Source organism: Dreissena polymorpha, chromosome 1 (genome assembly GCF_020536995.1).
Source record: "Dreissena polymorpha isolate Duluth1 chromosome 1, UMN_Dpol_1.0, whole genome shotgun sequence".
NCBI classification, from domain to species: Eukaryota; Metazoa; Mollusca; class Bivalvia; order Myida; family Dreissenidae; genus Dreissena; species Dreissena polymorpha.
The window spans coordinates 65,815,786-65,829,544 of NC_068355.1; the positions used below are offsets into that span (position 1 = coordinate 65,815,786).

Genomic DNA, 13,759 nt, shown 5'->3' on the forward strand with positions numbered 1-13,759 from the left:
TCCTTATCACTATATATTCGTCTCTGCCGTATTACTTTATAACAGTCCGTTCCTTATCACTATATATTCGTCTCTGCCGTATTACTTTATAACAGTCCGTGCCTTATCACTATATATTCGTCTCTGCCGTATTACTTTATAACAGTCCGTTCCTTATCACCATATATTCGTCTTTGCCGTATTACTTAATACTAGTAAGTGCCTTATGAATTTATATTCTCTGTGCATTAATACTCAACAATCGTCCGCTTCTTATTTTTGAGACTTATCTTTTCGTGATCACTTATAACGCTTTCCTGCAAATCATTAAACAATCGCGAGTGATTATCACTTACGACACGTTCAGTGACCCATTCGTTAATAATAACTCATCACATAACGCATAAGGTTGCTTTTTCAAATTAGGCTAATGCTTAACGGACTGTACAATCGTCACTAAATTAACATTTTTTTGAACATTCTCACACGTGCGAAACGCTGCCGTGCACATACGTAGCTGAACTTATTTTGTGCAAGACATAATTGACTTAGAAAAATAAATTATTTAAAAGAATGAAAATTATTCAAAAACCTGTAATTATTTACAGAATCGTGAACCAGTGTGTTTCTTCACATGCTCTCAAATGCATTAAACCATGACACCATTCTTAGTCGTTTTTAGAGCAACACCTTTTTATACGTGGTCTAGCAGACCGATTTTCACGCCTAACCAGCGAAACTTTGCACGAACGTCCTCTTGCATAAGGTTGAAGCACATTGCAATGACAGACAGGCCAAACAACAGATACACACAGCACATGATCAGCTTGTTCCTACTGTCCGCGCTGTCCGTTCGGCTTATCGAACCTGGCACGTAGTCTCCGAAGCCAATCGTACTCAGGGTTATGAAACAGAAATAGGAACCCTCCAAATAGTCCCAGTTTTCCCACAGGGAAAACATAATTGCCCCGCTAAAAATGTAAATAGCTATTATAAGCAAACTTACAAAAATCGGTGCGCGAATCTGTTCAGTTTTAATCGTTTCCGTTTCCTGTTCTCTGTCGTAGTCTTCAATAACGATATTAATTTCACTTTTTGCTTCACTGCCTGTCGGACTAGATGATCGACTTCTACTTTTGGATTATTTTGACGTCTGTGCTTCCTCGTCATTGGCTGGATCGGTCGGGCGACCTTTAGCGTGTTTGAGTCGCCCTCATCTGGTCGTACTTTCAAAGGATTAAGTTCAAAGGTTTGAACCGTTGATCCCGATCTAGACTGTGCCATCTTGGATGGGGTCGTACTACGCCGCTTTGTGAAACTGTCCTCAGGTGGACAACACATCCAGGTTAACAGCTGACACAAATGCTTGTAAAGAAGCCGGAAGCAGTCGCTGAGGATTTCGCCCATGTTGGACAGACACAAAAGCGTCATTGGAATGCCTATCATGGCGTAGAATATGGTCACCAGATGACCTTCGAACGTCTTTGGAGCAATATGACCGTAACCTAGCAACATACAGAGAACCATTTCACCTTTGTGAAGATAATTTAAAATGGGAATGCGAATAAATAAATAATATATAGAGGATATTTGTTGGATTTAGGGGAATATTGATTTAGGTTCGTGTTGTGTGAATTCAATGCAATACGGTGTATCATTGTATCGTTTACATTATTTATTGTTTATGTACTAAATAGGACAATTATCCATGTATTGATTCAATTGTTAACACTATACTATTCTATCCACATAGAAACCATACGGAAATGTATGGTTAAAAGCCCAATTAAACAAAGATACATTATTAATATCGTTCGAAATTAGTTTGTCCATAGTATGCATGCCCAATTGTGTATATCCTATTGATTTTTTTGTTTACTCTGGATATAAGAAAATCTCGGTCAAACGCGCTGATAATTTATGTCTGAAGGATTCCCGTTGAGTGATATTCAGAATTTGCGCGTCTCAAAGTTGTCCTTCAATAATTGTCTTTTTTGCTTATACTTAACCAGAAATGAACTTAGAAACAGCGAATTAACTGCATTTACAACTTATAAGCTGGAAATTTGTGCTTGTTTGACTGGATAACTTTTTTTTCAAATTTAATTGATAAAAGATGTGCACGTTTGCGAAATCTAATATCCCATTAGCGTCAATAAGCTCGTCAATGAATCTCATTTGCTTTGCTTCGATAACAAGATATTTCAATATCGCTGCAGTCATGGGCATTTTACATCTTCTGTGAGGAAATTGTTTGAATTTCAACCTTTAGTAAAGCCTATCTGTCTTACAATTAGTTAGACACAAACAATGCAAAATACACAAAGACTAAGAGGCCAAGGTGAACATAAAGCCACTTAACATGCTTTTCTTTCTCAACTAGGCTTTAACATATGGGAAACAATGTTGAGAGGCTTTAAATATGTATGGGCTGTAAAATAGTTTGTAATTTCACGATGAAAATTACTTTTAAATTCATGATATGTTTCACTATATGGTTATGTCTTATTTCTAATAATCGTTTTCATGATCACTAATTAAATAAGTTAACTTTGTATATTCGGTTAAACTCAATCCGAGTGTTATTCTTATTTACAGCATAAATTCGTTTAAATTATTGTTAACAAAACTACTTGACTTAGTTATTAGAAATGTCGATTTAAGCCGATTACAACATTAACGTTCAGTAAAGAAAAAAACAACACAATATACTCCGATACTACTGGCAACAGGCGCGCTTGCATTGGCGAGTCGCACAGACTTTGCATGACGCCCCAACTAATTGTAACACGAGAACACGTGTGTGAAGTTAGCCTATTTAGCCCATTTAGCCTATTTAGCCTATTTAGTACATCGGTTGAAATATACATCCTATTTAGCCTATTTAGTACATCGGTTGAAATATACATTCTATTTAGCCTATTTAGTACATCGGTTGAAATATACATCCTATTTAGCCTATTTAGCCTATTTAACAGCCTCTTCAGCCTTTTTAGCCTATTTAAACATTTTAGTACATAGGTCAAAACATACATCCTATTTAGTCTATATAGCCTATTTAACAGCCTTTTAAGCCTATTTAGCAAGTTTAGTACATACGTAGACATACACATCCTATTTAGCCTATTTATCCCCTGGAAGCGACGTAGTGCACGCTGACCAGCCGTCGACGGCCTATCGGGCTGAACTAGTTTCGGCCGGGACTTTAAATTAGGGTCGGCCCCGTGCATGCAGCCTATATAGCTATTTCTCGTATGCGTCATTTCCCAGTGAACGGGCATGCCCCTTTAAGGGCTCCTTTCGGACGAACAAGAGTTATCCCCCGGAAGCGACCTAGTGCACGCTGACCAGCCGTCGACTGCATATCGGGCTGAAATAGATTCGACCGGGACTTTTAATTAGGATCGGAGTCAGGTGCAGCCTATTTAGCGTATTACGCGACATTTTGCCTGTGAGTAGGCATGCCCCTTTAAGGGCCCCTTTCGGACGAACAAGAGTTATCTCCCGGAAGCGACCTAGTGCACGCTGACCAGCCGTCGACTGCCTATCGGGCTGAACTAGTTTCGGCCTGGACTTTTAATTAGGATCGGAGCCAGGTGCAGCCTATTTAGCGTATTACGCGACATTTTGCCTGTGAGTGGGCATGCCCCTTTAAGGGCCCCTTTCGGACGAACAAGAGTTATCCCCCGGATGAGACCTTGTGCACGCTGACCAGCCCTCGACTGCCTATCTGGCTGAACTAGTTTCGGCCGGAACTTAAATTAGGATCGGAGTCAGGTGCAGCCTATTTAGCGTATTACGCGACATTTTGCCTGTGAGTGGGCATGCCCCTTTAAGGGTCCCTTTCGGACGAACAAGAGTTATCCCCCGGAAGCGACCTAGTGCACGCTGACCAGCCCTCGACTGCCTATCGGGCTGAACTAGTTTCGGTCGGGACTTTTAATTAGGATCGGAGTCAGGTGCAGCCTATTTAGCGTATTACGCGACATTTTGCCTGTGAGTGGGCATGCCCCTTTAAGGGCCTCTTTCGGACGAACAAGAGTTATCCCCCGGAAGCGACCTAGTGCACGCTGACCAGCCGTCGACTGCATATCGGGCTGAACTAGTTTAGGCCTGGACTTTTCATTAGGATCGGAGTCAGGTGCAGCCTATTTAGCGTATTACGCGACATTTTGCGTGTGAGTGGGCATGCCCCTTTAAGGGCCCCTTTCGGACGAACAAGAGTTATCCCCCGGAAGCGACCTAGTGCACGCTGATCAGCCGTCGACTGCCTATCGGGCTAAACTACTTTCGGCCGGGACTTTTAATTAGGATCGGAGTCAGGTGCAGCCTATTTAGCGTATTACGCGACATTTTGCCTGTGAGTGGGCATGCCCCTTTAAGGGCCCCTTTCGGACGAACAAGAGTTATCCCCCGGATGAGACCTAGTGCACGCTGACCAGCCGTCGACTGCCTATCGGGCTGAAACGTGTGTGAAGTCAGCCTATTTAGCCTATTTATCAAGTTTAGTTCATAGGTTAAAACTTTCATCCTATTTAGCCTTTTTAGCCTATTTAACACCCTTTTCAGCCAATTTGGACTAATTAACAAGTTAAGTACATGCGTTGATACATGCACCCTATTTAGCCTATTTAGCAAGGTTAGTACATATGTTATAACATACATCATATTAAGCCTATTTAGCCTATTTAGCACCCTGTTCAGCCTATTTAGCCTATTTAACAAGTTAAGTACATAGGTTGACACATGAATCCTATTTAGCCTATTTAGCACCCTCTTCAGCATATTTAGCAAGTTTAGTACATGGGTTGAAACATGCATCCTATTTACCTTATTTAGGACCCTTTTCAGCCTATTTAGCCTAGTTAACAAGTTTAGTACATGTACATAGGTTGACACATGCATCCTATTTAGCCCAATTAGTACCCTTTACAGCCTTTTTAGCCTATTTAACAAGTTAAGTACATAGGTTGACACATGCATCCTATTTAGCATATTTGCCTATTTAGCACCCTATTTAGCCAATTAAGCCTATTTAGTAAGTTTAGTACATAGGTTAAAGCATTCATTCTATTTAGCCTATTTAGTTTATTAAGCACCTTTTTCAGCATATATAGCCTATTTAACAAGTTAAGTAAATAGGTTGACACATGCATCATAATTAGCCTATTTGTCCTATTTAACACCCTCTCAAGCCTATTTAGCCTATTTAGCAAGTTTAGAACATGGATTGAACCATGCATCCTATTTAGCCTACATAGCCTATTTAACACCCTTTTCAGCCATTTTAGCCTATTTAACAAGTTCAGTACATAGGATGACACATGCATCCTATTTAGCCTATTTAGCAACCTTTTCTGCCTATTTAGCATATTTAACAAGTTTAGTCACAGGTTAACACATGCATCCTATTTAGGCTTTTTAGCATATTTAGCAGCCTTTTCTTCCTATTTAGCCCTTTTACAAGTCTATTACATAGGTTTAAAACATGCATCCTATTTAGCCTGTTTAGCCTATTTAGCACCATTTTCTGCCTATTTAGCCTTTTTAACAAAACTAGTACATAGCTTGACACAGGCATCCTATTTAGCCTATTTAGTACCTTTTTCAGCCTATACAGCCTATTTAGCAAGTTAAGTGCAAAAAAAGGTTGACACATGCACCATATTGAGCCTATTTAGCTGATTTGGCATCCTTTTCAGCCTATTTAGCCTATTTAACAAGTTAAGTACATACCGGTAGGTTGGAACATGCATCCTATTTAGCCTATTTAGTGCCCTTTTCAGCATATTTAGCCTATTTAGCAAGTTAAGTACAAAGGTTGACACATGCATCATAATGAGCCTATTTAGCTTATTTGGCACCCTATTCAGCCTATTTAGCCTACAAGTTTAGTACATAGGTTAAAACATGAATCCTATTTAGCCTTTTTAGTCTATTTAACACCATTTTCAGCCTATTTGCCTATTTAACAAGTCTAGTACATAGGTTGAAACATGCATCCTATTTAGTCTATATAGCCAATTTAAGGGCGTTTTCAGCCTATATAGCCTATTTAACAAGCTCAGTACATTGGTTGGAAAATGCATCATACTAAGCATATTTAGCATATTAAGCAGCCTGTTCAGCCTATTTAGCCTATTTAGCAAGTTTGGTACATATGCTGAAAAATACGTTCTTATTAGCATCTTTAGCAGTATGTTCCGCCTATAAAGCCAATATTGCAAGTTAAGTATATGTATTTAAACATACATTCTTTTTAGCCTCTTAAGCCTATTAAGCAGCCTTTCCTGCTAATTTAGTCTATTTAACAATTTATGAAATAGGTTGAAACATACCTCATATTTGACTATTTAGAAAACCTATTCAGTCTATTTAGCTTTAAAGAACTCTTATAAAATAGGTGGAGACAAACATCCTATTATTCACTTTAAGCCTATTGAGCAGCCTATTCAGTCTACCTAGCGAGTTAATTAAATAGGTCGAAACATAATTATTTAGCCTTATAAGAAGCATATCAGACTTTTCAGGCTAAATAGCATCATACTAAATGCTCAACCTATTTTGCATTTTTAGCAAAATTTAAATAGGATAAAATATACAGCCTGTTTAGCAGGCTATTGACAAGCCATTTCCACAACGAGTTTGCATGCACCTTTAAGAGCCCCTTTAAGACAACCAAGAGTTATACACCGGAAGCGACCTTGTTTAAGCTGACCTCCCGTCGGCTGCCTTTCGGACTGTTCTAATTTCGGCCCGGGGTTTTAATAAGGGTCGATGTCACATATAGACTATTTAGCGTATTATGCTCTATTTATATTAAGAGTTGGCATGCTCATTTAAGGGCCCCTTGCGGACAAACAAGAGTTTTCCCACGGAAGCGAACTAGTGCATGCTTAACTCACGTCGGCTGCCTATCAGGATAAACTAATTGCGGCTCGAGGTTTTAATTAGGGTCGGCGTCACATACAGCCTATTATGTGTATAATGAGCTATTTACATTGTGAGTGGATATGCACCTATAACGGCAGCTTTCGGACAAACAAGAGTTATACCCCGGATCCGACCTAGTGCAGGCTGAACTCCCGACGGCTGAAAGTCGGTCTGATCTAGTTTCGGCTGTTATCCCCCGGAAGCGACCTAGTGCACGCTTTAATCTCGATGGCTGCCTGTCGGGCTGATCTAGTTTTGGCCCGGGGTTTTAATAAGGGTCGGCGTCACCTACAGCCTATTAAGCGTATTATGCTCTATTTACATGGCGAGTGAGTATGTACATTTTAGGGCCCCTTTCGGACAAACAGGAATTATCCCCCGGAAGCGACCTTGTGCACACTGAACTCCCGTTAGCTGCCTGTCGGGCTGATCTAATTTCGGCCCTGTGTTTTGGCTTAAGGTGACTTCGACCCTTATTAAAATAGCGCATTATGAACTATTTACATGGCGAGTGGGTATGGAACATGAGGGGCGCATTCGGACAAATAAGAGTTATCACCCGCAAGCGACCAAGTGCAAGTTGAACTCCCGTCGGCTGCATGTCGGGTTGATCTAGTTTCGGCCCTTGGTTTTAATTAGGGTCGGCGTCACCTACAGCCTATTTCGCTTATTATGCATTATTTACATGGCGAGTGGGTATGCACCTTTAAGGGCCCCTTTCGGACAAAAAAGACTTATTCCCCTGAAGTGACCTAATATAAGCTAAACTTCGGTCGGCTGCCTGTTTAGCTGACCTTGTTTTGGCCCGTGGTCTTAATAGGGTCGGCGTCACAAACTGCATATTAAGCGTATTATGCGCTACTTTCATGACGAGTTGTCATGAACCTTTAAGGGCCTTTTTTCGGACAAACATGAGTTATACCCCGGAAGTGACCTAGTGCATGCTGAACTCACGTCGGCTGCCTGTCGGGCTGATCCAGTTTTTAACCTGGGTTTTATAAGAGACGGCGTCACATACAGGCTTTTTAGCCTATAAGACGTAAAATGGCGAGTGGGTATGCACCTTTACGGGCCGCTTTCGGACAAACAAGAGTAATCTCCTGGAGGCGACCTAGTGCCCGCTAAACTCCCGTCGGCTTCCTGTCGGGCTGATCCAGTTTCGGCCCGGGGTTTTAATAAGGGTTGGCGTCGTATAAAACCTACAACGTATACAACGTCGTATTTAGCGCATGAGGCGCTATTTACATGGCGAGTTGGTATGCACCTTTAAGGGCTGCTTTCGGCAAACAAGAGTAATCCCACCGGAAGCTACCTAGTGCACGCTGAACTCACTTCGGCTGCATGTCGGGCTGATCTATTTTCGGCCCGGGTTTTAATTAAGGTCGGCGTCACAAACAGCCTATTTTGCGGGTTAGGCGCTATGTACATGGCAAGTGTGTATAAGAGCCGCTTTCGGACAAACAAGAGTTATCCCTGGAAAGCGACATATCGCACGCTGAACTGGCGTTGGCTGCCTGTAGGGCTTACCTAGTTTCGACCCGGGGGTTTAAATAGGGTCGGCTATTTAGCGTATAAGGAGCTATTGAGATGGCGAGCGAATATGAACCTTTAAGGGTCGCTTTCGGACAAAAAAGAGTTATTCACCGGAAACGACCTATTGCACGCTGAACTCTCGACGGCTGCATGTCGGGCCAATGTAGTTGCGGCCGGGGGTTTAATTAGGTCCGGCGTCACCTACAGCCTATTTAGCATATTATGCGCTATTTACATTGCGAGTGGGTATACAGCTTTAAGGTTAGTGTTCGGACAAACAAGTTATTCCCCGGAAGCGACATAGTGCACGCTGAACTTATGTCGGCTGCCTGTCGGGATAACCTAGTTTCGATCCGAGGTTTTAATTATGGTGTGCGTCACATTAAGCCTTTTTAGCGTAATAGTCGCTATTTACATTACGAGGTTTAGGGCCGCTTTCGGACTTAAAAAAGTTATCACCCGGAAGCGACATAGTGCACGCTGCACTCCCGTCGGCTGCCTGTCTGGTTAATCTGGTATCGGCCCGGGGTTTGAAGTTGTCTCTTCTTCACATAAGCCTACTTCGCGTAGTATGCTCTATTTACTAGTACATCTCGAATCGGTAAGCACTTTTAAGGGGCGCTTTCGGACAAACAAGAGTTATCCCGAGGAAGCGACCTAGTGCACACTGAAATCCCTACAGCTGCCTTCCGGGCTGATCTAGTTTCGGCCCGGGGTTTTAATTATGGTCCGCGTCACCTACAGCCTATTTAGCGTATAATGCGCTATTTACATTGCGAGTTGGTATGCACCTTAAAGGGCCGCTTTAGGACTAACAAGATTTTATTTTATCTAAAGGGACTAGCAATCATGATACATCAACTATCTCCGGAATCCACCGTGAGATTTAAGCAATAAATCGTCTGCTGATCCAGAGTGCGGGACTAGTTAGCATATTAACATTTTGACAATAGTTCGAACGCGTGTCACACATTTGAATGGAATAAAAAAAAAACAGTGTAAATAAAGAAGAGGATAAAAAAACTATCGAAAATAAGTAACAAATAAATGTGGTCATGATTATTCTTATTAATCATGACAACAACTATTTCATGTAAGACTTTTTAAAATTTAATTGACTTTTATCATTATAACTGGTACCACTTGTGGTATTTGGTTACCTATGTTAAGGGTAACTTACTGATGCTCGATTGGTTATTGTCGGCTCGGGTACTACTTAAATGTACCCCGGGTACTCTTAAATAAACTTAAATGTATCTCTGGTAGGAAAAATATACTGAAAGTAACCCGGAAATTTTTACGCGAAATTGGCCGTTGTCGGCGAATTATTTTCAAATTAAGTATGTTTATATTTATGTCAATATTCTGTAAAATTGCCGCTATATTATCGCAACTCTCACTTAAAAAAGCATGATGAGGCAGGCTTTGTTCAAAGGGAATTTTGTTTTGTTTTCCGTAGCGCGTTTTACGTCATCGGATTTTGGGCGGGAATAAAACTCGGTTAAAGTCTACATTGGCTGGGTACGTGTAAGTATATTTCTGTACCCGGAGTACATTAAGGTTTAAATGTTTTGTTGCGTGATATCTTGTTTATTAGTTTTTGATTTTTTTTTTAGTTGAGGCATGCACCGTGTTTGGATTGTGTGCTGTATGTATAATACCTTTAGGGATTGAATCTTGAGTATTGCAAGCAATTAAAAGCAATGAAAAGCAACGGAGATGAAAGATTAGATCGCATACATAGTGCGGATAAATATGACACGTTTGTTCAGGGTTATGAATGCAAAATATATAATTCAATACCGTTTCAATTGTTCGTAATTCTAAAGACTTCGTGCAATCATGACAAACGTTTTGGTCGTAATTTGAAGAGGCGACGAATCTCAAAATAGGTTTTTTGCAAGGCTATTGCAGTCGTAAATTAATACTATATGCAGATCGTTTGTCAATAAGAACGATTACAAGCTTTACATTGTATTTGGTTATGATTCTGAGTGCAATTCCATTTGTAGTCTTCTTCATTCAGTGTCAATATTGAGTGGTTGCTAAAAAGCACATAATAGGTCCAATAGAAATACTTTGGTACATTTGATCATTAAATTAAAATGAAATGAAACACTCGTCGCTTTTTAAACAACTTTAACACAAAGTTGCAAAACAATATCTGTTAATACAGTACTCGAGCACATGCCGTGTATGACAGTAATTTGGAGAGAACACCATATATTTAAGTTATTCTTAGCTCTCGCTTTATACTCTTGCTTTTGTGCTTTGTTACAATGTTTGGAAATATGTTCAATGTTTTTTTTGCCATAGAAGACATATTAAAACCGGGTTTCTCCCTTACTAAATTAAACTGGTTTAAGTAAAACTAGTAACCCCTAGACCCGAGGCTTATTAATTTAACTTACACTGATAAACTTAAACCGCAATGAACATGACTTCCACATTAAGTATATAGAATATAAAAAAATCTACCGAACTACTTAACATTATGTCCCTGATGTCAAAACTTGCCTAACGCTGGAGGTCACTTGTTTTACATAAAAATATAAGGATGATAACCCTTTGTTCTGTCCTGTAAATTACCAATACAAATGAATACAAAATCTGCAATATTCAGATAAAGTAAGCCAAACATGTCACATAATTATAAAATGTTGGGTATTTTTAACTGAAATTGAAAGGATTGCTAATCTTCGTATATTGAAAGGCTCCGAAGACGGGAGTTAAGCTTGCACTAGGTCGCTTCTAGGGGATAACTCTTGTTTATCCGAAAAGGGCCCTTAAAGGTGCATACCAACTTGCCATGTAAATAAAGCCTCATTCGCTAAATAGGCTGTAGTTGAAGCAGACTCTAATTAAAACACCGGGCCGAAACTACATCAGCCCGACAGAAAGCCAACGGGAGTTCAGCTTGCGCTAGGTCGCTTCCGGGGGATAAGTCTTGTTTGTCCAAAAAGGACCCTTTAAGGTGCATACACACTCGCCATGTAAATAAAGCCTAATATATACGCTTGAAAGGCTGCAGGTGACGCCGACCCTAATTAAAACCCAGGGCCGAACCTAGATCAGCCAGACAGGCAGCCAACGGGAGTTCAGCGTGCACTAACTCACTTCCGGGGAAAAACTCGTTGTCCGAAAGGGGTCCTTAAAAGTGCATACCCGCTCGCCATGTAAATAGAGCCTAATTCGCTAAAAAGGCTGTAGGTGACGACGACCTTAATTTAATCCCCGGGCCGAAACTAGATCAGCCCGACAGGCAGCCAACTGGAGTTTAGCTTGCACTAGGTCGCCTCCGGGGATTACTCTTTTTTGTACGAAAGGGGCCCTTAAAGGTACATACACACTCGCCATGTAAATAGAGCATAATACATACGCTAAATAGGCTGTATGTGACGCCGACCCTAATGAAAACCCCGCGCCGAAACTAGATCAGCCCGACAGGCAGCTGACTGGAGTTCAGCGTGCACTAGGCCGCTACAGGGGGATAACTCTTGTTTGTCCTAAAGGGCCCTTAAAAGTGCATACCCACTCGCCATGTACATAGAGCATGATTCGCGAAATAGGCTGTAGGTTACGCAGACCCCTAAAAAACACCGGGCCGAAACAAGATGAGCCCGACAGGCAGCCAACGGAAGTTTAGCTTGCACTACGTCGCTTCCGGGGGATAACTCTTGTTTGTCCGAAAAGGGCCCTTAAAGATGCATTCCCACTCGCCATTTAATAGAGCATAATACATACGCAAAATAGGCTGTAGGTGATGCCGACCCTAATAAAAAACCTGGGCCGAATCAAGATAAGCCCGACAGGCAGCCGACGGGAGTTCAGCGTGCACTAGGTCGCTCCCGGGGATAACTCTTAATTGTCCGAACGGGGCCCTTAATGGTGCATTCCCACTCGCCATGTAAAGAGAGCCTAATGCGCTAAATAGAGCATACTTCAAACGCTAAAATAGGCTGTAGGTGACGCCGACCCAAATTAAAACCCCGGGCCGAAACTAGATCAGCCCGACAAGCAGCCGACGGGATATCAGCATGCACTAGGTCGTTTCCGGAGGATAACTCTTGTTTGTCCGAAATGGGCCCTTAAAGGTACATACCCACTCTTTATGACAATAGAGCATAATACGCTAAATAGGCTGTACGTGACGCCGAGCCAAATTAAAACCTCGGGCTTAAATTAGATCAGCCCGACAGGCAACCGACCGGAGTTCAGCGTGCACAAGTCGCTTCCGGGGGATAACTCTGGTTTGTCCGAAATGGACCCTTAAAGGTGCATACCCATTCTATATGACAATAGAGCATAATACGCTTAATAGGCTGTACGTGACGCCGACCCAAATAAAAACCCCGGGCCGAAACTAGATCAGCACGACAGGCAGCCGACGAGAGTTCAGCGTGCACTAGGTCGCTTCCGGGGGATAACTATTGTTTGTACGAAATGGGCCCTTAAAGGTGCATACCCACTCTATATGACAATAGAGCATAATAAGTTAAATAGGCTGTACGTGACGCCTACCCTAATTAAAACCCCGGGCCGAAACTAGTTCAGCTCGACAGGCAGCCGACGGGAGTTCAGCGTGCATTAGGTCGTTTCCGGTGGGATAACTCTTGTTTGTCCGAAATGGGCCCTTAAAGGTGCATACCCACTCTATATGACAATAGAGCATAATACGCTAAATAGACTGTACGTGACGCCGACCCAAATTAAAGTCCCGGGCCAAAACTAGATCAGCCCGAGAGGCAGCCGACGGGAGTTCAGCGAGCACTAGGTCGTTTTCGGGGGATAACTCTTGTTTGTCCGAAATGGGCCCTTAAAGGTGCATACCCTTAATATATGACAATAGAACATAATACGCTAAATAGACTGTACGTGATGCCTACCCTAATTAAAACCCCGGGCCGAAACTAGATCAGCCCGACAGGCAGCCGACGGGAGTTCAGCGTGCACTATGTCCTTTCCGGGGGATAACTCTTGTTTGTCCGAAATGGGCCCTTAAAGGTGCATACCCACTCTATACGACAATAGAGCATAATACGCTAAGTAGGCTGTACGTGACGCCGACCCAAATTAAAACCCCGGGCCGAAACTAGATTAGCCCGACAGGCAGCCGACGGGAGTTCAGCGTGCACTAGTTTGTTTCCGGGGGATAACTCTTGTTTGTCCGAAATGGGCCCTTAAAGGTGCATACCCACTATATATGACAATAGAGCATACTACGCTAAATAGGCTGTACGTGACGCCGACCCAAATTAAAACCCTTGGCCGAAACTAGATCAGCCCGACATGCAGCCGACGGGAGTTCAGCATG

General features: G+C 42.0%; 1 protein-coding gene across 1 annotated transcript; it reads right to left on the bottom strand.

Moving 5' to 3' along the window:
- Positions 1-645: 645 nt before the first annotated feature.
- On the bottom strand, positions 646-1,506 carry LOC127879007 (potassium channel subfamily K member 18-like). The gene is made up of 2 exons (XM_052425630.1): positions 1,281-1,506; positions 646-1,086 (listed from the first exon to the last, which is right to left on the bottom strand). The coding sequence occupies exons 1-2, from the start codon at positions 1,504-1,506 to the stop codon at positions 674-676; spliced, it is 639 nt and encodes a 212-aa protein (XP_052281590.1). The 3' UTR covers positions 646-673.
- Positions 1,507-13,759: the final 12,253 nt, after the last annotated feature.

Coding starts and splice junctions, on each gene's coding strand:
- LOC127879007 (XM_052425630.1), bottom strand. CDS start 1,506: ATGGTTCTCTGTATGTTGCTAGGTTACGGTCATATTGCTCCAAAGACG. Junction 1,087..1,280: donor CAGTTTCACAAAGCGGCGTA/GTACGACCCCAT, acceptor CTAGTCCGACAG/GCAGTGAAGCAAAAAGTGAA.